The sequence below is a fragment of the Oncorhynchus kisutch genome, linkage group LG23 (genome assembly GCF_002021735.2).
Source record: "Oncorhynchus kisutch isolate 150728-3 linkage group LG23, Okis_V2, whole genome shotgun sequence".
Lineage (NCBI taxonomy): Eukaryota > Metazoa > Chordata > Actinopteri > Salmoniformes > Salmonidae > Oncorhynchus > Oncorhynchus kisutch.
The window spans coordinates 16,252,498-16,279,386 of record NC_034196.2 but is presented as its reverse complement, the minus strand read 5'-3'; the positions used below and the strand labels follow the sequence as shown (position 1 = coordinate 16,279,386).

At 45.4% G+C, this 26,889-nt stretch overlaps 1 protein-coding gene across 11 annotated transcripts in view; it reads left to right on the top strand.

Moving 5' to 3' along the window:
• Positions 1-26,889, top strand: part of LOC109868347 (guanine nucleotide exchange factor VAV2-like) — a 245,009-nt gene that overhangs the window by 177,271 nt on the left and 40,849 nt on the right. For 8 of the 11 annotated variants that reach the window (XM_031802620.1, XM_031802622.1, XM_031802619.1 and 5 more), the window contains exons 4-7: positions 8,527-8,595; positions 19,889-19,994; positions 20,972-20,986; positions 26,657-26,755. In XM_031802620.1, the coding sequence (XP_031658480.1) occupies positions 8,527-8,595; positions 19,889-19,994; positions 20,972-20,986; positions 26,657-26,755 (289 nt within the window). The remainder of the gene's footprint in view (positions 1-8,526; positions 8,596-19,888; positions 19,995-20,971; positions 20,987-26,656; positions 26,756-26,889) is intronic. The other 3 variants (XM_031802623.1, XM_031802621.1, XM_031802618.1) reach the window with 1 other exon arrangement.

Sequence of the window (26,889 nt, the reverse complement as noted above, 5' to 3'; positions counted from 1 at the left end):
TCTCTCTCTGTTTCTCTCTCTCTCTCCCTGTTTCTCTCTCTCCCTGTTTCTCTCTCTCTCTTGCCCCTCTCTCTCTCTCTGTTCCTCTCTCTCTCTGTTCCTCTCTCTAATCTCTCTCTCTCTGTTCCTCTCTCTCTCTCTCTGTTCCTCTCTCTTCTCTTTGTTTCTCTCTCTCTCTCTTTCTCTCTCTCTCTCTCTCTGTTCCTCTCTCTCTCTCTCTCTCTGTTTCTCTCTCTCTATCTCTGTTTCTCTCTCTCTCTCTGTTCCTCTCTCTCTCTCAGTTCTCTCTCTCTCTGTTCCTCTCTCTCTCTCTGTTCCTCTCTCTCTCTGTTCCTCTCTCTCTCTCTGTTCCTCTCTCTCTCTCTGTCCCTCTCTCTCTCCCTGTTCCTCTCCCACTCTCTCTATTTCTCTCTCTCTCTCTCTCTGTTCCTCTCTCTCTCTGTTTCTCTCTCTCTCTGTTCTCTCTCTCTCTGTTCCTCTCTCTCTCTCTGTTCCTCTCGCTCTCTCTGTCCCTCTTCTCTCTCCCTGTTCCTCTCCCCATCTCTCTATTTCTCTCTCTCTCTCTCTCTGTTCCTCTCTCTCTCTCTCTGTTTCTCTCTCTCTCTGTTCCTCTCTCAATCTCTCTCTCTGTTTCTCTCTCTCTCTGTTTCTCTCTCTCTCTCTCCTCCTGTTCCTCTCTCTCTCTCTCTCTCTCTCTGTTCCTGCCTGTGAGTTTGATCTGTGGATAATTGTTCCGGAGGCGTGTTCATTGACTTGCTGTTGATGTCCATTGATTGGTTCTTTGATGCCTGTTGGCCGTAATGATTCTATGATCAGGCCTGTGTGTCTCTGTCACTGTCGGCCCTGAGCCCCAGCTTTACCGTAAGCCTCTCTCCACCCTGCAAACCCAGAAACACTCAGCACCTGGAACACTCACTGTCCAAGCCCTGTCTCCATGAGAAATCCATGAAAAGTTTCCATCAAAAAGTGATGAATAGAGGTTAGGAATAGTGGCCCTCTGTCTTTACGTCCTGTTCCTCATCTATAAGCTGGGAGCTCTCCTGGTATTCCTCATCTATAAGCTGAGATCTCTCCTGGTATTCCTCATCTATAAACTGGGAGCTCTCCTGGTATTCCTCATCTATAAACGGAGAGCTCTCCTGGTATTCCTCATCTATAAGCTGGGATCTCTCCTGGTATTCCTCATCTATAAGCTGAGAGCTCTCCTGGTATTCCTCATCTATAAGCTGAGAGCTCTCCTGGTATTCCTCATCTATAAACTGAGAGCTCTCCTGGTATTCCTCATCTATAAGCTGGGAGCTCTCCTGGTATTCCTCATCTATAAGCTGGGAGCTCTCCTGGTATTCCTCATCTATAAGCTGGGAGCTCTCCTGGTATTCCTCATCTATAAGCTGAGAGCTCTCCTGGTATTCCTCATCTATAAACTGAGATCTCTCCTGGTATTCCTCATCTATAAGCTGAGAGCTCTCCTGGTATTCCTCATCTATAAGCTGAGAGCTCTCCTGGTATTCCTCATCTATAAGCTGAGAGCTCTCCTGGTATTCCTCATCTATAAACTGAGAGCTCTCCTGGTATTCCTCATCTATAAACTGGGAGCTCTCCTGGTATTCCTCATCTATAAGCTGAGAGCTCTCCTGGTATTCCTCATCTATAAGCTGAGATCTCTCCTGGTATTCCTCATCTATAAGCTGAGAGCTCTCCTGGTATTCCTCATCTATAAACTGAGAGCTCTCCTGGTATTCCTCATCTATAAGCTGAGATCTCTCCTGGTATTCCTCATCTATAAGCTGAGAGCTCTCCTGGTATTCCTCATCTATAAACTGAGATCTCTCCTGGTATTCCTCATCTATAAGCTGGGAGCTCTCCTGGTATTCCTCATCTATAAGCTGGGAGCTCTCCTGGTATTCCTCATCTATAAGCTGAGAGCTCTCCTGGTATTCCTCATCTATAAACTGAGATCTCTCCTGGTATTCCTCATCTATAAGCTGAGAGCTCTCCTGGTATTCCTCATCTATAAGCTGAGAGCTCTCCTGGTATTCCTCATCTATAAGCTGAGAGCTCTCCTGGTATTCCTCATCTATAAGCTGAGAGCTCTCCTGGTATTCCTCATCTATAAACTGAGAGCTCTCCTGGTATTCCTCATCTATAAACTGGGAGCTCTCCTGGTATTCCTCATCTATAAGCTGAGAGCTCTCCTGGTATTCCTCATCTATAAGCTGAGATCTCTCCTGGTATTCCTCATCTATAAGCTGAGAGCTCTCCTGGTATTCCTCATCTATAAACTGAGAGCTCTCCTGGTATTCCTCATCTATAAGCTGAGATCTCTCCTGGTATTCCTCATCTATAAGCTGAGAGCTCTCCTGGTATTCCTCATCTATAAACTGAGATCTCTCCTGGTATTCCTCATCTATAAGCTGAGAGCTCTCCTGGTATTCCTCATCTATAAGCTGAGAGCTCTCCTGGTATTCCTCATCTATAAGCTGGGAGCTCTCCTGGTATTCCTCATCTATAAGCTGAGAGCTCTCCTGGTATTCCTCATCTATAAGCTGGGAGCTCTCCTGGTATTCCTCATCTATAAGCTGAGAGCTCAACTGGTATTCCTCATCTATAAACTGAGAGCTCTCCTGGTATTCCTCATCTATAAGCTGGGAGCTCTCCTGGTATTCCTCATCTATAAGCTGGGAGCTCTCCTGGTATTCCTCATCTATAAACTGAGAGCTCTCCTGGTATTCCTCATCTATAAACTGAGAGCTCTCCTGGTATTCCTCATCTATAAACTGAGAGCTCTCCTGGTATTCCTCATCTATAAACTGAGAGCTCTCCTGGTATTCCTCATCTATAAACTGAGAGCTCTCCTGGTATTCCTCATCTATAAACTGAGAGCTCTCCTGGTATTCATCATCTATAAACTGAGAGCTCTCCTGGTATTCCTCATCTATAAACTGAGAGCTCTCCTGGTATTCCTCATCTATAAACTGAGAGCTCTCCTGGTATTCCTAATCTATAAACTGAGAGCTCTCCTGGTATTCCTCATCTATAAGCTGAGAGCTCTCCTGGTATTCCTCATCTATAAACTGAGATCTCTCCTGGTATTCCTCATCTATAAGCTGAGAGCTCTCCTGGTATTCCTCATCTATAAGCTGAGATCTCTCCTGGTATTCCTCATCTATAAACTGAGAGCTCTCCTGGTATTCCTCATCTATAAGATGAGAGCTCTCCTGGTATTCCTCATCTATAAACTGAGAGCTCTCCTGGTATTCCTCATCTATAAACTGAGAGCTCTCCTGGTATTCCTCATCTATAAACTGAGAGCTCTCCTGGTATTCCTCATCTATAAACTGAGAGCTCTCCTGGTATTCCTCATCTATAAACTGAGAGCTCTCCTGGTATTCCTCATCTATAAGCTGGGAGCTCTCCTGGTATTCCTCATCTATAAACTGAGATCTCTCCTGGTATTCCTCATCTATAAGCTGAGAGCTCTCCTGGTATTATGAAACTCACAGCAGGACCTTGATCTCTCCCTGTTCTCTCTCCTGATAGTTAGATAGTCAAATCAATCTCCTTCCTTCTCCTCGTGATAACTATCCTCAGCTAATCCAAAACCACCTCTTAGTTGACAGTAGGCCGACTCACTCTTCTCCTTAAGTGTTCTAATTCACCCCTGTGTCGGTGTGTGTGTGTGTGTCTGTGTTCCCTCACTGTGTCAGAGTGCTGTAGTGTGCGTGAGAGCAGAGCTCCACAGTGAGAAAGAGGGCAGCAGACACAGAGGCTGCAACACAGCAGGAGAGAGACTGCAGGCGGGGAAGTGTCAGGATGCTCTCTCTCTTCCACTCATCCCTCTCACCCTCATCCCAGGCTGGGGCATTAGGCATGCTAATGCCCACTCAGGACAGTGTGTGTGACAAAAGACACGTTAGCCACTCATATACATTACACATCACACAATACACACAGTATACATGTATACACCCTCAACTATGCTATACATGTAGATTGCAAATTCGCATCCTAATTCACAGATTACTCACATAACACTTTACTTTACACACAGTAAATATGAATGAGTCATTCAAAGCTAAATGAAGGGAAAGTCAGATGGACGTTTATCAGGGTTGCTGGGTGGACAAGATGGGGCCTGATAGAACGTACTGCCTCAACTACACTGAACTGTTTCTCTGCTTTGGGCCATTGGGTCCTGCTAGAAGTTACTGCCCTGCCTACTGAGACTGCAGTCACACCTAACAACTGCGTAGTTCCTCATAGTTATTTGCTGATAGCGGTTCAACAGCTGCTCTGTCCTCAACACGTGTGCCATTGATTACCTTTACCCAACCGTTTGGCTGTGTGCACATTGAAAAAGCACTTTAACCTAATCGCGGTCTTGGTCAGTCAATGGAGTCAATGGGTGCTGCAGACTGGAATTAGTTCAGAGTCATCCATTGGTAGTTTGGAAATAAACAGTCATAACCTCTACTGCCTGATTATATCTGAACACTGAAACAGGGAGAAGGAGGGAGAGGGAGAGAGCGATGTTGAGAAAGAGAGGTTGAGGAGGAGGGAGAGAGAGAGAGCGATGTTGAGAAAGAGAGGTTGAGGAGGAGGGAGAGAGAGCGATGTTGAGAAAGAGAGGTTGAGAAAGACAGGGACAGCAGTTGAGAGAGAGCGGTTGAGGAAGAGAGAGAGCGAGGTTGAGAAAGGAGGAAGATAGGGAGCACAACAGAAAGAACTGATTGGAAAGAAAGAAGGAGAGCGAGGGCTGCCAGGTGACCTTTTCCAGGACAGCCAGCCGAGCTCTGTGATGCATTGTGTTCCTTATCCTGATGTTAGTGTGACAAGTTAGTCCCTCATAGTGACCTCACAAAACATGAGTGATTGTTTTGTAAACAATGCATTGAATACATTGTATTCAGCTAAACATAGATACAGGAGATATGATTTTGTGCCACCTAGAAGGTCTTGGAATCACCAGCCTGGCGAATCATGACAGCATCAATGAGCACCCAGTGGTGTTGTTTATTTTAGATGAAAACCTGGGGATATGGTTTGATTGGCCATCTGGTAATTGAATTGACTGATTCTGTTAAACTCCCTTCGGGGTTCCATAGATGTGAGTCCAAGTGACAGAATGAACTGGTTAACTGAAAAGCACAAATTCAGTTAGATAAGAGGCGTGACACAAGAGGACAGATTTAATTTAAAAAAAATAGTTGAAAAGTGTCATATTCCAGGATAATTAAAAAATGGCCAACAGTGTTTACTTAGTGCCTGTACTAATGCTGCTATCACCACAACTAAATAACTGAATTAACAGAACGCACAGTGGATGTCTCTAGGTGAACATGCGGTAATAGGAGATGCAGCTGTGACTGTCAGGGTTCAGTCAGTGCACTATCCACCTGATTATCTCCCACCCACTTCAGACTGAGCCCTAGGTACTTACACACTCTCTCTCTCTCTGTCTGTCTCTCTCTCGCTCTCTCCTGAACCCACCCACTTTACCCCCCTCCTCTCCGTCTCTTTTTTAAATTTTTACCTCTGGTGCCCCTGTGTTGATGTAACCTCGTCCCCAGGCTCCAATTGCTGCCGCATCAACAGAGAGAGCCAGCTGGTGGGCGAGATTAGTGTTGATGTAATCAGCTGTGAGATGGGGGTCTGTACGTTTCCTTTATAGGGGCTAGCAGCCTGCTCTGTGAGGAGTGGGTGTCAGCAGCACATACAATACAGGAAGGAATGGTGTTCCTACCACACACACACACACACATACGCACGCACACACTTTCTTTCACAATCTCCCTTTCTCTTTTTCTCACTCCACGTTTCTATGAGTGATGCAGAACCTTTGTTGTTTATCTGTGAATTAGGGGGGTTGATATTGTATATGGACATGGATGAGTGTGCGTGCGCGTCCGGGTGCGCGTGTGTGTTTGTGAGTCTGTGTGTGTGTGCCAAGGTTATTATAGTTTTGTGATTTTCTATTAGTGTTTATTACGATTCGCTTGAACATTTTATTTGAAATTCAGTTTAGTTTTCCGACTTGACTCACTAGTTTTTATTTAGTTTCTGTTTGATAAAAACATTTCTATTTCATTTTTATTTCTATTTATTTCAGTTTTAGTTTCAGTGTTAGGGACAGAAAGTAGCCTAGAAGCCATGTACTGTATGTGTTGTGGGTCTATAGCAGGGCTACTCCAGTACTCTTTGAGATGGTCCTGTCACACCTTTCCTAGGTGGCAAAGGTCCGGATGGATATTGTCATTTATATTTAAAAAAACACCTTGCGACCCCAAACTGTTCAAACTGTTCACCCTTCTTGTTGGCAGAAATACAATTTAACCGTTTTAAAGGAAATGTCCTGTAATTCTACACATTTTCCACATCTTATGTGTATTCATATGATACCAGGAGTCGAATCCTGACCGAATTCCAAAAATCAAATAATAGATGTCTCACCTTGTCTTTCTCTTGTAATTATTTGGAGGTGCTCTTGGTGATGACAGGGTAGCCTAGTGGTTAGAGTGTTGGACTAGTAACCGGAAGGTTGCAAGTTCAAACCCCCGAGCTGACAAGGTACAAATCTGTCATTCTGCCCCTGAACAGGCAGTTAACCCACTGTTCCTAGGCTGTCATTGAAAATAAGAATTTGTTCTTAACTGACTTGCCTAGTTAAATAAAGGTAAATTAAAATTAACTTGGTTGGGTTTTTCCCTTGTATCTCTGTTCCCACAGGCTGCCATCTTCTGACTCTACAATACATTTACTCTTGTCCTTTCCACTCAAATGAATCCCATACGGGGCTTTGCCTTTCGGGTTTACTGACGCCATTGTTCATGCCCATGGTTCACACTCATGCGCCACGCTTGCCCTTGGATTTCTTCCCTGTTAACTACTGATAGCTAGTGATAGTGACGCACAAGCTAGGCCTATTTGAAACATCCCTATCTACTGGCACCATTTACCTGCAAGATTCAGATTCTCGAAAACCCCATTAGAAAAAAAGCTTATTTAAAAAAAAAATATTTTGATTTTTGCCCAAAGTATTTTTTAAATAAACAATTTATGATGGTTTTTATTTGATTTAAATCTGGTTTGCAAAGATAAAAGTTTCTGTCTATTTTTAGTTTTTCAAATGTTTTTCTTGTGTGTGTGTGTGTGTGTGTGTGTTTGTGTGTGTTTGTGTGTGTGTGTGTGTGTGTGTGTGTGTGTGTTTGTGTGTGTGTGTGTGTGTGTGTGTGTGTGTGTTTGTGTGTGTGTGTGTGTGTGTGTGTGTGTGTGTGTGTGTGTATGTGTGTGTGTGTGTGTGTGTGTGTGTGTGTGTGTGTGTGTGTGTGTGTGTGTGTGTGTGTGTGTGTGTGTGTGTGTGTGTGTGTGTGTGTGGTATTAATGGCTGTAGGACAGGGCTTCACATGTTTTGAAGTCACGTTATCCATGGTGAACCAAGGTCAATACGCCAGTGTCCCATACACTACAGATAGATCCATTGCACTGTATTTGATTGCTCCGCAACTACTTAAATAGTTTCCCGGCTTAAACATGGCACGATGCCGGCAATCATCATAGACCTAGTCATCCAAAACAGAATAACATCCGTGCATGGCGGAGGCAAAAATGACAAATACCACTTGTTGAGGCATTTGTAAACTTGAAACAAACGTGATAATACATGTGTTGTGTGTGGAGGGCACATTATCACACACAGTAAAGACTACATTACCCATGCATGGTAGCACATAGATACTTGTGGTGCTAACTGCCCCAATAGATTTACTAGAGAGAAATGGTTCATGGCATGTTAGCATTCGGACATTTAGCATTGTGTTAGCGTTTCAAACATTTCATTAGCTATCATCCATATGAAATGAATGCATTTTTTCTCAATGCACACACAGATGCAGCACACAACTGAACGATGTAGCATGTTCTGAAATGCAGCTTGTATACAATCTGGTACTCTTAATATCTCACCATCGCTTAATTCACCCAATATGCTTTTTCACCTTTAGCCTCTGTTAAAGTACCAGATGAAGCATCTTGATGAAATTCCAGGAGAAAAAGATTGAGAAATCCAACTATTTAAGTGGCTAATTGATTCGTCATCCATTTGAACATTCTAGCATTCCCTGGAGGGCTCTACTCAGTTAGAGAGAAAGGAATTGGAAAAGGGCTCAATCTTATGGGTTCGAGTCATACTTTATGGTTTAAGTAAATCTCAAATTACACCTTATTTCCCATACAGGGGTTAAAACAGGAAATTGTGTAATTTGAGAAATAGCCTTTGTGGGATACTAAGCTACAGTATGTCAGTCAGCCTTGCACAGACTGTTTGACTTTGTGTGTTCTGTGTTGATGGCTGATTTGTGTCTATGGGGGAACAGTGGAGCTCATGAATAAATGAGACTGTTGTATTATAGATGATGATGATGGCGTGAGATTGACAACTTGACTGATAGACACTCATCCCCTGCTGTTACCATATCTTACTGTGGCTAATTCTGTCTCTCTTTTTCCCTCCGTGTGTGTGTGTTTTAGGCCCTTTCCTTCAGAGGACACTGCTCTAAATGAGGATGACGTGTACCGGAGTCTTGAGGAGCTAGCAGAGTATGTAGCCAGCCCCCCTGCTGCACCCTTCATCACGCACACACACACACACACACACACACACACACACACACACACATGCGCACGCGCACACGCACACACACACACACACACACACACACACACACACACACACACACACACACACACACACACACACACACACACACACACACACACACACACACACACACACACACACACGCACACACATGGCATTCGAAAGTAGCAGCAGCGTAACCGTCCATACTGCCACCTTCCTCCGTCCTCCTGTTTACACAAACTCCCTGCCCTCCGTCACTCTGTCCGTTGCCATGGTGACACCAGTAGAACATTGGCTTCCTGCCTGCCACGTTGGCTCAGTGACTCTATGGCTGGCTGGCTGCATGGCTTGGGTGATGAGTGGGTGGGTGTGAAAGCCAGCTCAGGTCGAGGGAGCGGCAGAGGCAGGGAGGCTGGCCTGGGGTGGGGTGGTAGGGTGGAGGCTGTGTTATGCGACAGCTCCCATTCCTCTGATTAATGGAGAATAATTAGGTGCTGTGCTGAGATAGGTGTCATTCATCACCCAGAGAAAGCGAGGAGGAATGGAGGGGGGAGGGGGGGATAACAGAGTGCCACCACTACTTCCTGCTGAATAGATTACTGAAGGAAAACGTGCAGAAGCATAGAGGAGTGAGGGCCAGGCAGGCTAATACTGGATTAAGGCTCAGCTTAGCCTCCAGCCCAACCCAACACTGGGGCCTTACTGGAAAAAGCAGCTCTGTTTCCAGACATAGAGAGAATAGTAAACACACAGGTGATGGGCTGCATGTCATACAGTATACCTTGGTTTAGGACGGATCTTCCATAAGCACCCAATGCAAAGTTTCCATCCAACGACCTTAGTCAGACAAAGCAATCTCAAAAGGTTGTTGGATAAGGCATGTAGAATGAGGCATTTGATTGTAATGCATCATTGTGGTGGTCCTGTGATGCCTTACCTACAGTTGTGTTGTAGGTAGCACAAAGCGTATCAGCAGGTCCTAGTGGAAAGGTCCTCTGCTTTGATTACATCCCTTTTAGTTTGCCCTTTATCTTTTGACCCCACGCCCTATAACCAAACCTCTCTCTGATACGTGGTCATAACACCTTCTCTGACCTGCCCGGAGCCTATGGTGACCCCTAGTCATTCCACGGAGGTTGGGCCTTGGCCCCAGCTTCCTACTCCGGTGTGAACCTGCTCTTTGTCTCACCTCCAGGTGCAAAGTGCTGCTCTATCTTATTGAATTAATGAAGCCACGGTGCTTCACGGACCTTTAGAGGATCAGATATGTTTTTCATTATCATTGACGGCCCCAGTCCACATAATTGATTCATCAGGAGATCCTGCATGTAATGGAGTAGGACACACTCAAGCAAGGAGTGATCTCACGCTCATAGTGTTGTTAATTGGCCCATGATATTGATGTACGGTCAATTTAAGATGAGTGTGTGACTGAAATGAGAGAGCGATATGCCAGTGGATGAGTAGGTTTAACTATATTGAACAAAAATATTAAAGCAACATTTTCAAAGATTTTACTGAGCTACAGTTCATATAAGGAAATCAGTCAAATGAAATACATGAATTAGGCCCTAATCTATGGATTTCACATGACTGGGCAGGGGTGTAGCCATGGGTGGGCCTTTCAGTGCATAGGCCCACCCACTAGCTGTGCCAACTGTGTGCCGCCCTATTCAGTCTGGATTTGAACCAGGGACTGTAGTGACGCCTCTTGCACTGAAATGCAGTGCCTTAGACTGCAGCTAACCCACTGTTCCTAGGCTGTCATTGGAATTGCAATTTTCACTGCAATTTTCTATTTTATTTGACATTTTTCGTATGAAATGTTTTTGTAAAGGTAGTGCTGAGACATATCCCCTGCTCCCCCACAAGATCCATAGACCATATCCCTGAGACTACACTGCCTGTGTGGGATGGATGTTTATGTCATGTGTACAACATCATGTCAGGGTGAGGGAGCCAATCTAATACAGAATGTAGAGGTGTGTATGAGGTTAGTCCTTTATTGGTAGGAGAGCTCCCCTGCTGAAAACAGTAGGAGGGGCATGCAGGTGGTGCTCTCTCCATATGTTGCTCTTTGTCCAACTAGTCCTCCTTCAAGCCTGGGCAATGCCACCTTGTCTGGCCATGGCTTCCCATTCATATCATCACTATTGACTTGATTTTCTATAATGGAAGCTTCTCTAATGTCAAAAATGTAACGTGTGGTGTACTGCAGGGCAACTCTCAAAGCCCTCTACTCTTTTCTATTTTTACCAATGACCCGCTGGCATTAAACAAAGCATGTGTGTCCATGTATGCTGATGATTCAAACATATATGCATCAGCCACCACAGCTAATGAAGTCAATGAAACCATTAACTTAGAGTTGCATTCTGTTTTGGAATGAGTGGCCAGTAATAAACTAGTCCTGAACATCTGTATTCGGTACAAATCATTTCCAAAGTTCTAGACCTCATCTGAATCTGGTAATGAATAATCTTGTTGTTGAACAAGTTGAGGAGACTAAATTACTTGGTGTTACCTTAGATTGTAAACTGTCCATAGTCAAAACATAGATTCAATCATTGTAAAGCTGCCAAAAAGGCAAGTTCTGCAGGATCTAGTTTTGTCTAATCTTGATTATTGTCCAGTGCTGCAAGGAAAGACCTAGTTAAGCTGCAGCTGGCCTAGAACAGAGCAGCACGTCTTGCTCTTCATTGTAATCAGAGGGCTGATATAAATACTATGCATGCCAGTCTCTCTTGGCTAAGAGTTGAGGATAGACTGACTGCATCACTTCTTCTTTTTATTGGAAACATTGTGCTGAAAATCGCATACATTTTATGCATAGTCAACTTACACACAGCTCTGACACACACACTTACCCCACTAGACATGTCACCAGGGGTCTTTTCACGGTCGACAAATCAAGAACAAATTCAAGAAAGTGTACAGTATTATGTAGAGCCATTATTGCATGGGGCTCTATTCCATCTCATATTGCTCAAATAAACAGCAAACCTGGTTTAGAAAAACAGATCAAGTGGGGCCTTCCGAGTGGGGCAGCAGTCTAAGGCGTCATTACAGACCCGGGTTTGATCCCAGGCTGTGTCGCAGCCGGCGGCGACTGGGAGACCCATGAGGCAGCGCACAATAGGCATAGCGTCGTCTGGGTCAGGGGAGGGTTTGCTGCAGGCTGACTTCATTCGCTAGTTGTACGGTGTTTCCTCCGACACATTGGTGCGGCTGGCTTCCAGGTTAAGTGAGCAGTACGGCTTGGCAGGGTCGTGTTTCGGAGGATGCATGGCTCTCGACCTAGACTCTCTCCCAAGTCCGTATGGGAGTTGCAGCGATGGGACAGGATTGTAACTACCAATTGGATATCACGAAAATGGGGTAAAAACTACAAAAAACCCACAAGAAATAGATAAAGCAACACCTCATAGCACTACGCCTCTCCCCTCTTTGACCTAGATAGTTTGTGTGTATGTACTGATATGTAGGCTGTGTGCTTTTTACATTTTTTTATGTAGTTCTGTCCTTGAGCTGTTCTTGTCTATTAATGTTCTGTATTATGTCATGTTTCATGTTTTGTGTGGACCCCAGGAAGTAGCTTCTGAGTAGCTTCTGCTTTTGCAGCAGGTAACGGGGATGATAATATCCAACCAAATACCAAATACTGTATCTATCTGTTCATGTTAGGTACTGTTGGGAAAAGCAGTGAAAAGATGACACAAAATACAATGACCAAGGCGTGACAGAACCCCCCCCACCCAAGGTGCGGACTCCCGGACGCACCTCAAAACCATAGGGAGGGTCCGGGTGGGCGTCTGTCCATGGTGGCGGCTCCGGCTCGGGACGTGGACCCCACTCCATAAATGTCATAGTTCCTCCCCTTCGCGTCCTGGGATAATCCACCCTCGCCGCCGACCATGGCCTAATAGTCCTCACCCAGAACCCCACAGAACTGAGGAGCAGCTCGTGACTGAGGGGCATCTCGGGACTGAGGGACAGCTCGGGACTGAGGGGCAGCTCGGGACTGAGGGGCAACTCGGGACTGAGGGGCAGCTCGGGACTGAGGCAGCTTGGGACTGAGGGGCAGCTCGGGACTGAGGGGCAGCCCGGAACTGAGGGGCAGCCCGGAACAGAGGGGAAGCCCAGTACTGAGAGGAAGCCCAGTACTGAGAGGAAGCCCAGTACTGAGATGAAGCTCAAGTAGGTAGTAGGCTCCGGTAGATCCTGGCTGGCTGGCGGATCTGGAAGACCTATTAAAGAGCTTGAAGGAGTATTCAGGTTTGCTCTACATAGAGAAAGTTGGCATCTCCCTACACAGAGAATCTCAAAAGAGTAATGTAACATTGCCTTGAAACAGCCCTCCCAGATACGTACTTGCTCAATGTTTGGACAGCCTCTGAGATCTGATATAGTCAGAGCTAATAAAATGGAAGCCCATGGCAGCAACCTCTCTAACTTCATGAGAAAGAAAGGGCCTCATCGCCCTAAAACTTTCTGATTAAATCAGGGAAGAAAGGGAAGCAAGATATTTCCGTCCCAAGTAAATCTGTTTATTTATCCATCAGCTTACAAATGTGCTGGCCCTAGTCATATGTCTCTGGGTAATCCACTTTTCTACAGTTGCACACACACATTTGTCAGTAATTGCATCGCCAGCCTGGTGGTGAAAACCAGAATGACCTTCCATTGAATTTGGTCTGCACACCCTGCAGTCTGCAGAGAGAGAGTTGAAATTCCCCATACACAGTGAGGGAAAAAAGTATTTGATCCCCTGCTGATTTTGTATGTTTGCCCACTGACAAAGATATGATCAGTCTATAATTTTAATGGCAGGTTTATTTGAACAGTGAGAGACAGAACAACAACAAAAAAATCCAGAAAAACACATGTCAAAAATGTTATAAATTGATTTGCATTTTGATGAGGGAAATAAATATTTGACACCCTCTCAATCAGAAAGATTTCTGGCTCCCAGGTGTCTTTTATACAGTGCTCCTAATCTCAGTTTGTTACCTGTATAAAAGACACCTGTCCACAGAAGCAATCTATCAATCAGATTCCAAACTCTCCACCATGGCCAAGACCAAAGAGCTCTCCAAGGATGTCAGGGACAAGATTGTAGACCTACACAAGGCTGCAATGGGCTATAAGACCATCGCCAAGCAGCTTGGTGAGAAGGTGACAACAGTTGGTGCGATTATTCGCAAACGGAAGAAACACAAAAGAACTGTCAATCTCCCTGAAATCCAGAAATCCTGCAGCTGCCGCAAGGTCCCCCTGCTCAAGAAAGCACATATACATGCCCGTCTGAAGTTTGCCAATGAATATCTGAATGATTCAGTGGACAACTGGGTGAAAGTGTTGTGGTCAGATGAGACCAAAATGGAGCTCTTTGGCATCAACTCAACTCGCTGTGTTTGGAGGAGGAGGAATGCTGCCTATGACCCCAAGAACATCATCCCCACCGTCAAACATGGAGGTGGAAACGTTATGCTTTGGGTTTTTTTTCTGCTAAGGGGACAGGACAACTTCACATCAAAGGGACAATGGACGGGGCCATGTACCGTCAAATCTTGGGTGAGAACCTCCTTCCCTCAGCCAGGGCATTGAAAATGGGTCGTGGATGGGTATTCCAGCATGACAATGACCCAAAACACACGGCCAAGGCAACAAAGGAGTGGCTCAAGAAGAAGCACATGAAGGTCCTGGAGTGGCCTAGCCAGTCTCCAGACCTTAATCCCATAGAAAATCTGTAGAGGGAGCTGAAGGTTTGAGTTGCCAAACGTCAGCTTCGAAACCTCAATGACTTGGAGAAGATCTGCAAAGAGGAGTGGGACAAAATCTCTCCTGAGATGTGTGCAAACCTGGTGGCCAACTACAAGAAACGTCTGACCCATGTGATTGCCAACAAGGGTTTTGTCAAATACTTATTTCTCTCATTAAAATGCAAATTAATTTATAACATTTTTTACATGCGTTTTTAAGGATTTTTTTTTTTTGTTATTCTGTCTCTCACTGTTCAAATAAACCTACCATTAAAATTATAGACTGATAATTTCTTTGTCAGCGGGCAAACGTACAAAATCAGCAGGGGATCAAATACTTTTTTCCCTCACTGTAGTTGACTTTTCACTCAGCAGAGATGCAAATCTCAAAAACTGACTGCACTGATGTGAAAATGTGACTGTACCAGTCCCGTTGGATCTACAGTATTTAAAAATCTGTCATTTTGAAACTTCCATTTAAGAGTAGATCTAATCCAAGGGCATTAGAAATGATGATGATATCAGTAGGAGCCTGAGATGACCCTTTACCAAGTGATGGTCAGTGTTGCCAAGCCAACCCAGAGCAGCCAGGCTTGCTGTAGCTCCCTGGTCAATGTCCAAACATGTGATTTAATATGTACAGCTCTGTGAAAAAGTATTTGACCACTTTCTGATTTTCTCTATTTTGGCATATTTCTGATACTGAATGTTATCAAATCTTCAACCAAAACCTACTATTAGATAAAGGGATCCCAAGTTAACAAATAACACAAATTATACTTATTTTATTTATTTAATTAACAAAGTTATGCAACACTCAATTGACCTGTGTGAAAAATGTATTGCCCCCTTACACTCAATAACTAGTTGTGACAATAACTATAACCAAATGCTTCCTTTAGTTGTTGATCAGTCTCTCATGTCGCTGTGGAGGAGTTTTGTCCCACTTCTTACATGCAGAACTGCTGTAACTCAGCGACATTTGTGGGTTTTCAAGCATGAACTGTGGGTTTTCAAGCATGAACAGTTCGTTTGAAGTCCTGCCACAACATCCGAATTGAGATTGGGTCTGGACTTTTACTAAGCCATGCCAAAACTTTAAATGTGTTGCTTTTTAGCCATTTTCATGTAAACTGGATTGTGTGTGTTGGATCATTGTCTTGCTGCATGACCCAGCTATGCTTCAGCTCACAGGAAACCGAACGCTGCATTCCACAGTAAGAACCTCATACCAACAGTCAAGCATGGTGGTGGTAGTGTGATGGTTTGGGGATGCTTTGCTGCCTCAGGACCTGAACAACTTGACTTAATAGAAGGAACCATTCATTATGCTCTAATTCTACAGGAGAATGTCAGGCCATCCGTCTGTGAGCTGAAGCGCAGCTGGATCGTGCAGCAAGACAATGACCCGAAACACACAATCAAGTATTATTGGCAGGACTTGAAAGGAGAAGTTCATGCTTGAAAACCCACAGATGTCGCTGAGTTACAGCAGTTCTGCATGGAAGAAGTGGGCCAAAACACCTCCACAGTGACTGAGACTGATCAACTACAGGAAGCGTTTGGTTGGCGTCATTGCCGCTGAAGGTGGCACAACCAGTTATTGAGTGTAAGGGGGCAATTACTTTTTCACACAGGGGTATTGGGTGTTGCATAAAATTGTTTTGTAATAAATGTAATAAGTATGTAATTGTTGTGTTATTTGTTCACGCAGGTTCCCTTGATCTAATATTAGGTTTCGGGTTGAAAATCACATTCAGTATAAAAATATGCAAAAGTAGAACAAATCTGAAAGGGGACAAATACTTTTCCACTGCACTTTAGGTCTATGAGCTGACTCCACAAGACAGGATCACAGCATTAAAACGTCACTCTCGCAAGAGCGTGGGAATTGCACTGAGAGTGAGGGGATATCTGTATGATTATGCTTCAAAATCGTCAGTTGTCAGCTTTAAAAACATGTTAGTTCTACTAGAAACCTGTAACCCAGAGGTCCGTATATGTAGCCCTTGATGAAAGTCCAGTGATTAACAGTGCCCATGTTGGGATGCGGGCTGGAGCGGAGAGCAGTAGAGCAGAAGACACAGAGCCCATTGCGTGCGAACACGCTGGACCTCCTCTGGCCCTGCACTGTGAAGAGAATTTGCCCAAAATACAGGAGTGAGTCAAGAGGAGAGGAGCAGAGTGGGAAGCACACACTCTCATATCTCTTGTACACACACTGATGCATGTGCCAGTGCGCACACTCATACAGACACACACAGACATTCACACTCATCTACACACAGATCCCCCCCCCCCCCCCCCCCCCAGGAGCTAGTTCATCTTGTTCCTCCTCACTCCCCATACAATTCATACGCAGATCGCTGCACTAACCATCATCACCATCATCATTATCATCATTCAGCTAATCATTCAGCCTGTCTCTAGGGTTTTGGGCAAGAATGTGATTTCTTCCTAAATATTGTCCCATCCCCTGAACAAATGTGTCTCTGTGGGGTCATGGGTGCCTTCAGAACAGAGTGCACTCTGGTGATAGGCAGCTCAGACATGGCGGTAGTGTGCCGGCCCACTCTTCCCATCTGTATGCAGCGAGAGTCACACCCAATAAGGGTCCTGTGTGGCTCAGTTGGTAGAGCATGGTGCTTGCAACGCCAGGGTTGTGGGTTTGATTCCCACTGGGGACCTGTATGGACTCACAACTGTAATTCGCTCTGGATCAGAGTGTCTGTTAAATAAGGTAAAGGATGGAAGAGGAAACACATCATTTAGAGTGACACCACCTCAATTAAAACCTCAAACCGGTCCCACACAACGAGAATGACAATCGTCAGTATTTGATAGAGGCTGTAGCGCTCTTCTTCATTTGTTTTCTCTATTCACGCCATCCGCAAAGGTTACAAGATAATATTCCAGTCACATACAGTAGGATGGTAAATAGGGAAGGTCAGAGTTAACCAAGCCCACAATACATCAAATTAGATTACATTTTTGTCCTATGCTATTAATTCCAGTGAATGGAAAATATGTCTCTGTTTGCTATTAACCTTTTCAGAGCAACAGAGAAATTCGCACTTACCTTCAAATAGAAGAGTAAACTGGTTGATAGCAATATTAACTCTCCCAATCCTGACAAGATACAGTAACTAGACTTTGGGAATGTTTAAGAGACAGTTCTACTCTACTGTGGTGGTATGGTAATATGGAAACCCTCCAAACTGAATGACCTATACGTGTCACAAGAATGAGAATGACCTCCCATGCCCATTACCTCCCATGCCCATTACCTCCCATGCTGACATGACAGCATCCCCCCACGCCATTACCCTCATGCCGACACCCCTGTACCATTGAGACCAACTTTCCAGCAAGACAAGTATCCAGAAGTGGCACGAAGAATAGAGCACCCTGCTGCAGCTGAGCTAAACCAGAAAAAGCATCTACTGAACATAATCTGATCCAAATCCCCCAAAATCTTTGTTATTATAAGAAATATAATTCTTAGAAATACAATCTATTATCAATATGATTTCAGTTTTAGATAAGCCACCCAGGAAAGGGTTCAAATTAGTTCATGTCAATATATGTAGCCTCAGAAACAGAGTTCATGAGATTAGTAACTTGCCAATTTACTAATCCATTTCTGAGACTCACTTAGACAGCACCTTTGATGATATAGTAGGAATACAAGGATATAACATCTATAGAAAAGACAGAAATGTCTATGGAGGATGTGTTGCTCTATATATTCAGAGCCATATTCCTGTAACGCTCAGAGAGGATCTCATGACAAATGAAGTAGAAGTGCTGTGGTTGCAGGTTCACTTGCCTCATCTGAAGCCTCTTCTTTTAGGGGGCTGCTATGTATTTTCTTGGTGTCCTGAACGTTGATTGGTCATCACCTAGTTGTCCTCTCAAGAAGAAGCTTCTTACTGTGACGAATGCCTGGTGCATGACCCAGGTTGTCACTCAACCAACTACAGTGTATGCCAATCGTGTTGGATCTCTCTTAAAAACCCTTCCTTAACCTGTCTCCTCCCATTCATCTACACTGGACTTAACAAGTGACATCAATAAGGGATTATAGCTTAATGTTTAACTGTTATATTTATTTTTAAATGTAATCTAATTGAATTTCCTTGTCTATAACTGTTCTGTACTTTGATGTGTATGTTTTATGTGGACCCCAGGAAGAGTAGCTGCTGCATGTGCAGTAGCTAATGGAGATCCTAATAAACAAAACAAACACACACGCACGCAGGCACACACACACGCGCGCGCACTGCTGGAATCTCTGCTAATTAAAGGTCATTCAGTCAGTGTGGTGCTAAAAGAAAACCAAAAGAAACCGTTTCCCCAGTTTACCATGGCCTCCAGGTCTCAGTATTTTACAGTATAGTAGGTAGAAAACTCCACAATTGCTGTGGAACTAATGAGTTTCAATAGAAAAATACGTTCATTAGACCACTGCCTTTTATTCCCTCGGTTACGCTGTCAAACAACCACATTCTTACAATGCCTGGAGCAGGCGTTCAATTCACTTTGCTTTGTGTTTTCTTTAGTCCTCAGAAAATGACTGAAGGGAACAAACAACTTAGAGCCTTTCAGGATGTCCGTGTTTTCTGGTAGCGAGAATTAGCATAGAATGGTGTTTTGATGTTCAACAGAGGCTTTAGATGTGGCTAGAGCAGAAAGAGAGAAGGAGAGGGAGAGAGAGAGGGGGCGGGGGCAGAGGGAGCTCTCTGTGGTGGTCTAAGGCGAGCCGTATGCCTGTGCTGGTGGAGAACGTCATGACCATAGAACCACAACAGTATGTAACAGGTGGCTTAGTCACGGACAGGGAAAGACATATTTTATGGTTGTCAGGCTGGTTTAAGACGGTCCAGGCTGAGACGGGGCCATGTGTGACCAAGAGGAGGATGGCTGGGTGTGGGCTGATGGATGCCACTGTGGCTGTCAGTGGGGTGAGGAGGCACACATGGATCCAAGGCTCCTGGTGCTGAATTGATCTTGCCTCCAATCTTGGATGTACACTGAACTGTCAGGGAGGGCACTGGGTTCCTGTTTCACACTTACATGAGTACACACACACACACACACACATAGATAAACATACACGTGTGCACAACTCCACCCATAGTAAATACACAGAAATGCTTTTCAACTCTGTACTGCTGCAGCTCTTAAAGGGATCTCACTACATTATCTACTGGGCCGACCCTCAACTTCTGTTAGTAATTAGGCATCGTACATCAGGGAGACATGTTTGTGGAGTGGTTGTGAAGAGTGAAGTGGGATGGAAATGACATAGATCACCACTGTGGCCTGATTTCCTGACTCCTCAGCCCTGCTTAGTTTAGCGCTCAGCAAAGTGTCAAGTGCCTAATCTGATCTCAATGTTGTGGTTAACCTTCAGTCTTAAGTCTCATAATCACCCTTTCAGAGGAAATTGCAATTGGATAACTGACTGAGTGTGTGTGTTTCCCAGTGAGCATGACGTGGGGGAGGATGACATCTACGACTGTGTTCCCTGTGAGGACGATGGAGATGACATCTACGAGGACATCATCAAGGTGGAAGTTCGACAACCCATGGTAAGAGATTTGTGTTTGTGTAATTCTCTGCTTGTCTCTCTATCTGTGTACGTGGGTGTGAGTGCGTGTAATTCTCTACTTCAAATCAAATCAAATTTATCTTCGTACCCTTCGTACATCAGCTGATATCTCAAAGTGCTGTACAGAAACCCAGCCTAAAACCCCAAACAGCAAGCAATGCAGGTGTAGAAGCACGGTGGCTAGGAAAAACTCCCTAGAAAGGCCAAAACCTAGGAAGAAACCTAGAGAGGAACCAGGCTATGTGGGGTGGCCAGTCCTCTTCTGGCTGTGCCAGGTGGAGATTATAACAGAACATGGCCAAGATGTTCAAATGTTCATAAATGACCAACATGGTCGTATTATAATAAGGCAGAACAGTTGAAACTGGAGCAGCAGCACGGTCAGATGGACTGGGGACAGCAAGGAGTCATCATGTCAGGTAGTCCTGGGGCATGGTCCTAGGGCTCAGGTCCTCAGAGAGAGAGAAAAAAAGAGAGAATTAGAGAGAGCATATGTGGGGTGGCCAGTCCTCTTCTGGCTGTGCCGGGTGGAGATTATAACAGAACATGGCCAAGATGTTCAAATGTTCATAAATGATCAGCATGTTCGAATAATAAGAAGGCAGAACAGTTGAAACTGGAGCAGCAGCACGGCCAGGTGGACTGGGGACAGCAAGCAGTCATCATGTCAGGTAATCCTGGGGCATGGTCCTAGGGCTCAGGTCCTCCGAGAGAGAGAAGGAGAGAATTAGAGAACGCACACTTAGATTCACACAGGACACCGAATAGGACAGGAGAAGTACTCCAGATATAACAAACTGACCCTAGCCCCCCGACACATAAACTACTGCAGCATAAATACTGTCTCTCTATCTGTGTACGTGGGTGTGTTTGTCCTCTCTGCTGCTCTCTATCCGTCGGTGTGTGTTCTGCTCTGCTCTGCTCACCTCTTATGTTTTCCCATTCCTTACGCTGCAGATCAGATACATGCAGGTAAGTGCCCTGACTCACCGTTCTGTCATCCAGCTAAGCAGCTCTGTTCATCAGTCTGACATGTCCCCACAACACCCTTCCTCTCAGATGACCACGCCATTAGATCAATGGCATACAGCACAGGTCAAGGGAATCCCCATCTGCCCCTGTGTGTGTGTGACTCACCATGACATCAACATACCACCATCAACACCATGACATTGCCACAATATGACATCATCAAAAGCAGCCAGATCAAACGCCAATACAGCCTTCATCAGTTCCTATGTCAGTTCTGTGGCTGTGCTCTCCAACACACCTGATTGTCTTCTGATACCCAGCTGGATCTGGGCCTTTGAGTCTAATTGACTCTGGTTTGACTTGTTGTATTATCAGAACTGCTTATAAACCTTCAGTTCTGTTCCAGATGACACAATAGAATGAATAGTCCTCTCAACACAACAACCAAGACTGCTGACAGCCGCAGCCACACAGACAATTAAGACGGAGATGATGTCAGAGGTTTTGGCCCGGGTCGTTATTTATCTGACTGTTACAGTCGCAGATGTTATTTTTTCCACCCGTCTCTAACTTTAGCATTGCATTGTGATTCACTGATCCGATGCTGCTGGGCTGTTTGCGCTTCTAAATGAATCTGGATGCGCTGGGCGGGGTGTTTGCCTTGGCTGGTCCACCCTCTCCAGCCCCGTTCTACTCTGCACTGGCCCCAGATGTTGCCGAAGATACAGAGCTGCAGACACAGATGTTCATTAGCACTTGCCCGTGAGCAAGCCAGCCGGCACTCAACTCGTTATAAATCCCACAGTTCCAGCGTTTATGTAACCGCTTCCCACAACACGGCCAATCGGCTTGCGTTACACGGCCGGGTCCCAGCAATTACAGTTAATCAAAAGTATCATATTCTATTGGGTCATGATGGAGTGATGAGTGAGAATTGGGCTCAGTTCATTAAAAGTGCTCATCAAATTCCCATTGAGTGGTTTGGATGCAGTGCTGCAGGGCCTCTGGGTGTAGCTGGGCGCTGTTCTGCTATCCCCCTGTCTGGTCATGTTGACAGTCACAGCTCCCTATTGGCATCGGGTACTATACATTAATGAATGTAACTCAAAGGGGAAATATATATATTTGAGATTTGAGATTAGCCACCCTTAGCCTTGATGACAGCTTTGCACACTCTTGGCATTCTCTCAACTAGCTTCACCTGGAATCCTTTTCCAACAGTCTTGAAGGAGTTTCCACATATGCTGAGCACTTGTTGGCTGCTTTTTCCTTCACTCTGCGGTCCAACTCATCCCAAACCATCTCAATTGGGTTAAGGTCGGGTAATTGTGGAGGCCAGGCCATCTGTTGCAGCACTCCATAACTCTCCTTCTTGGTCAAATAGCCCTTACACAGCCTGGAGGTGTGTTGGGTCATTGTCCTGTTGAAAAACAAATGCTAGTCCCACTAAGTGCAAACCAGATGGTATGGTGTATTGCTGCAGAATGCTGTGGTAGACATGCTGGTTAAGTGTGCCTTGAATTCTAAATAAATCACAGACAGAGTCACCAGCAAAGCACCATCACACGTCCTCTTCCATGCTTAACAGTGGAAACCACACATGCAAAGATTGTACGTTCACCTACTCTGCGTCTCACAAAGACACGGTGGTTGGAACCAAACATCTCAAATTTGTACTCATCAAACCAAATGACAGATTTCCACTGGTCTAATGTCCATTGCTCGTGTTTCTTGGCAAAGCAAGTCTCTTCTTATTGGTGTCCTTTAGTAGTGTTTTCTTTGCAGAACTCGACCATGAAGGCCTGATTCACAAGGTCTCCTCTGAACAGTTGATGTTGAGATGTGTCTGTTACTTGAACTCTGTGAAGCATTTGTTTGGGCTGCAATTTGATGTGCAGTTAACTCCTAATGAACTTATCCTCTGCAGCAGAGGTAACTCTGGGTCTTCCTTTCCTGTGGCGGTCCTCATGAGAGCCAGTTTCATCATAGTGCTTGATGGTTTTTGCGACTGCACTTGAAGAAACTTACGTTAAGTTCTTGACATTTTCCGCATAGACTGACCTGTCTTAAAGTAATGATGGACTGTCGTTTCTCTTTGCTTATTTGAACTGTTCTTGCCATAATATGGACTTGGTCTTTTAACAAATGGGGCTTTCATCTGTATACCACCCGTACCTTCTCACTACACAACTGATTGGCTCAAATGCATTAAGGAGGAAATAAATTCCACAAATGAACTTAAGGCACACCTTTTAATTGAAATGCATTCCAGGTGACTACCTCATGAAGCTGGTAGAGAGAATGCCAAAAGTGTACAAAGCTGTCATCAAGTCAAAGGCTGGATACTTTGAAGAAACTCAAATATAAAATCTATTTACATTTGTTTAACACTTTTTTGGTTACTACATAATTCCATATGTGTTATTTCCAGTGGTAGAAAAAGTACCGAATTGTCATACTTGAGTAAAAGTATAGATACCTTAATAGAAAGTTACTCAAGTAAAAGTCACCCAGTAAAATACTACTTGAGTGAAAGTCTTAAAGTATTTGGTTTAAAATGTACTTAAGTATCAAAAGTAAAAGTATAAATAATTTCAAATTCCTTATATTAAGCAAAACTATTTTCTTGTTTTTAAAATGTATGGATAGCCAGGGTCACGCTCTAACACTCAGACATTTACAAAAGATGCATTTCTGTTTAGTGAGTCCGCCACACCATAGGCAGGGATGACCATGTGTTCTCTTGATAAGTGTGTGAATTTCAAAATGTTCCTCTTGCTAAGCATTCAAAATGTAACGAGTACTTTGGTTTGTCAGGGAAATTTATGGAGTAAAGAGTACACATTTTTCTTTTGGAATGTAGTGAAGTAAAAGTAAAGTACAGATACCCCAAAAAACGACTTAAGTAGTACTTTAAAGTATTTTTTACTTAAGTACTTTACATCACTGGTTATTTCATAGTTTTGATGTCTACAATTGTAACGGTTCTCTTGTGGTGAAGGAGAGTCGGACCAAAATGCAGCGTTGTGATGATTCATGTTATTTTAATAAAGGAAAACCTATACATGAAGAAAACTACCAAAATAATGAACATGTGAAAACCGAAACAGTCCTGTGCAGACTGGCGGCACTGGCGGCGCTGGGCAGACTGGCGGCACTGGAAGAGTCTGGTTGACTGGCAGGTCTGGAAGAGTCTGGCTGACTGGCGGATCTGGAAGAGTCTGGCTGACTGGCAGGTCTGGAAGAGTCTGGCTGACTGGCAGGTCTGGAAGAGTCTGGCTGACTGGCGGATCTGGAAGAGTCTGGCTGACTGGCGGATCTGGAAGAGTCTGGCTGACTGGCGGATCTGGAAGAGTCTGGTTGACTGGCAGATCTGGAAGTGTCTGGCTGACTGGCGGATCGGGAAGAGTCTGGTTGACTGGCGGATCTGGAAGAGTCTGGTTGACTGGCGGATCTGGAAGAGTCTGGCTGACTGGCAGATCTGGAAGAGTCTGGCTGACTGGCAGATCTGGAAGAGTCTGGCTGACTGGCAGATCTGGAAGAGTCTGGCTGACTGGCAGATCTGGAAGAGTCTGGCTGACTGGCAGATCTGGAAGAGTCTGGCTGACTGGCAGATCTGGAAGAGTCTGGCTGACTGGCAGGTCTGGAAGAATCTGGCTGACTGGCGGATCCTGGCAGACTGACGGATCTGGCTGCTCCATGCTGACTGGCGGCTCTGGCTGCTCCACGCTGACTGGCGGCTCTGGCTGCTCCATGTAGGCTGACAGCTCTGGCGGCTTCTTACAGACTGGCAGCTCTGGCGGCTCCGTGCAGACTGGCAGCTCCTTGCAGACTGGCAGCTCCTTGCAGACTGGCAGCTCCTTGCAGACTGAGAGCTCCGGCTGCTTCATGCAGACTGGCTGCTCCATGCAGGCTGGCAGCTCCATGCAGGCTGACAACTCTGGCTGCTCCATGCAGACTGGCAGCTCTGGCTGCTCCATGTAGACTGGCAGCTCTGGCTGCTCCATGTAGACTGGCAGCTCTGGCTGCTCCATGTAGACTGGCAGCTCTGGCTGCTCCATGTAGACTGGCAGCTCTGGCTGCTCCATGTAGACTGGCAGCGCTGAACAGGCGGGAGACTCCGACAGCGCAGGAGAGGAGAAAAGGCTCCGGCAGCGCTGGAGAGGTGAGGCGCACTGTAGACCTGATGCGTGGTGCTGGCACTGGTGGTACTGGGCCGAGGACACGCACAGGAAGCCTGGTGCGGGAAGCTGCCACCGGAGGGCTGGTGTGTGGAGGTGGCACAGGATGGGCTAGACCGTGAAGGCGTACTGGAGATCTTGAGAGCAGGGCTGGCACAGGATGTGCAAGGTTAGGGAGGTGCACAGGAGGCCTGGTGCGCGAGGCTGGCACCATCTTCACCAGCCGACTAACACGCACCTCAGGACGAGTATGAATTGCTGACCCAGGTGCCATCAAATCCCCGACATGCTCCGTCTGGCGAATTCCATGCTTAACGCACCAACACAGCAACTCCCTCATTTCTCTCTCCTCCAATTTCCCCATTAACTCCTTCACAGTCTCTGCTTCGCTCACCTCCAACACCGGCTCTGGTTCTGGTCTCCTCCTTGGCTCCTCACGATAAACAGGGAGAGTTGGCTCAGGTCTGACTCCTGACTCTGCCACTCTCCCTGAGCCCCCCCCCCAATACATTTTTGGGGCTGACTCTCGGGCTTCCTTCCGCGCCGCCGTGCTTGCTTCGCCAACCTCATTCTCTGATAACCTTCCGCGCACTGCTCCATCGAATCCCAGGCGGGCTCCGGCACTCTCCCTGGGTCGACCGCCCACCTGTCTATCTCCTCCCAAGAAGTATAGTCCATATTGTACTCCTCTTTGGGCTGCTCCTGTTGCCTACTCTCCTGCTGCACCTTAGGGCGGCTACACTCCCCTGGTTTAGCCCAGGGTCCTCTCCCGTCGAGGATTTCCTCCCAGGTCCAGAATTCCTCATTACGTATCTCCTGCTGCCGCTGTTGCTTCTCCTGCTGCTCCTGCCTGTTGACACGCTGCTTGGTCCTGTTGTGGTGGGTGATTCTGTAACGGTTCTCTTGTGGTGAAGGAGAGTCGGACCAAAATGCAGCGTTGTGATGATTCATGTTATTTTAATAAAGGAAAACCTATACATGAATAAAATACCAAAATAATGAACATGTGAAAACCTAAACAGTCCTATCTGGTGCAAACATAGAGACAGGAACAATCACCCATAAAACCCAACACAAAACAGGCTACCTAAATATGGTTCCCAATCAGAGACAATGACTAACACCTGCCTCTGATTGAGAACCTTATCAGGCCAAACATAGAAATAGACAAACCAGACCCACAACATAGAATGCCCACCCAGCTCACGTCCTGACCAACACTAAAACAAGGAAAACACATACGAACGATGGTCAGAACGTGACAACAATGTAGAAAATTGTAAAAATAAGCAGCGTGTACAGCATTTTTACAGTATAGTTTTATAACATACATCAAGACATATGATTGGTATTAATGATCTTGCATGCCTAAATAACATGTTTGACACCCATCATTAGACAATCAGACACATGAACAGCCTTGTCAGGGACGTGTAATGACATAATGACATCCCAGCATCACTTTTCCTGTCGTTAATTACCTCCACAGAAAATGGGCATGACAGAAGACGACAAGAGAAACTGCTGCTTAGTGGAGATCCAGGAGACTGAGGCCAAGTACTACAAGACGCTGGAGGACATTGAGAAGGTGGGTGAGGGACTTAGATACGGAAAAGTGTATGTGTGTGTGTGTACTTACGTATCTGCGTATGTGTGTGTGTGCAGTGGGTGGCTGGCTGGCAGTGTTGGATGTAGCTCGCTGCGAGGGTAGGTGTGTTTTGC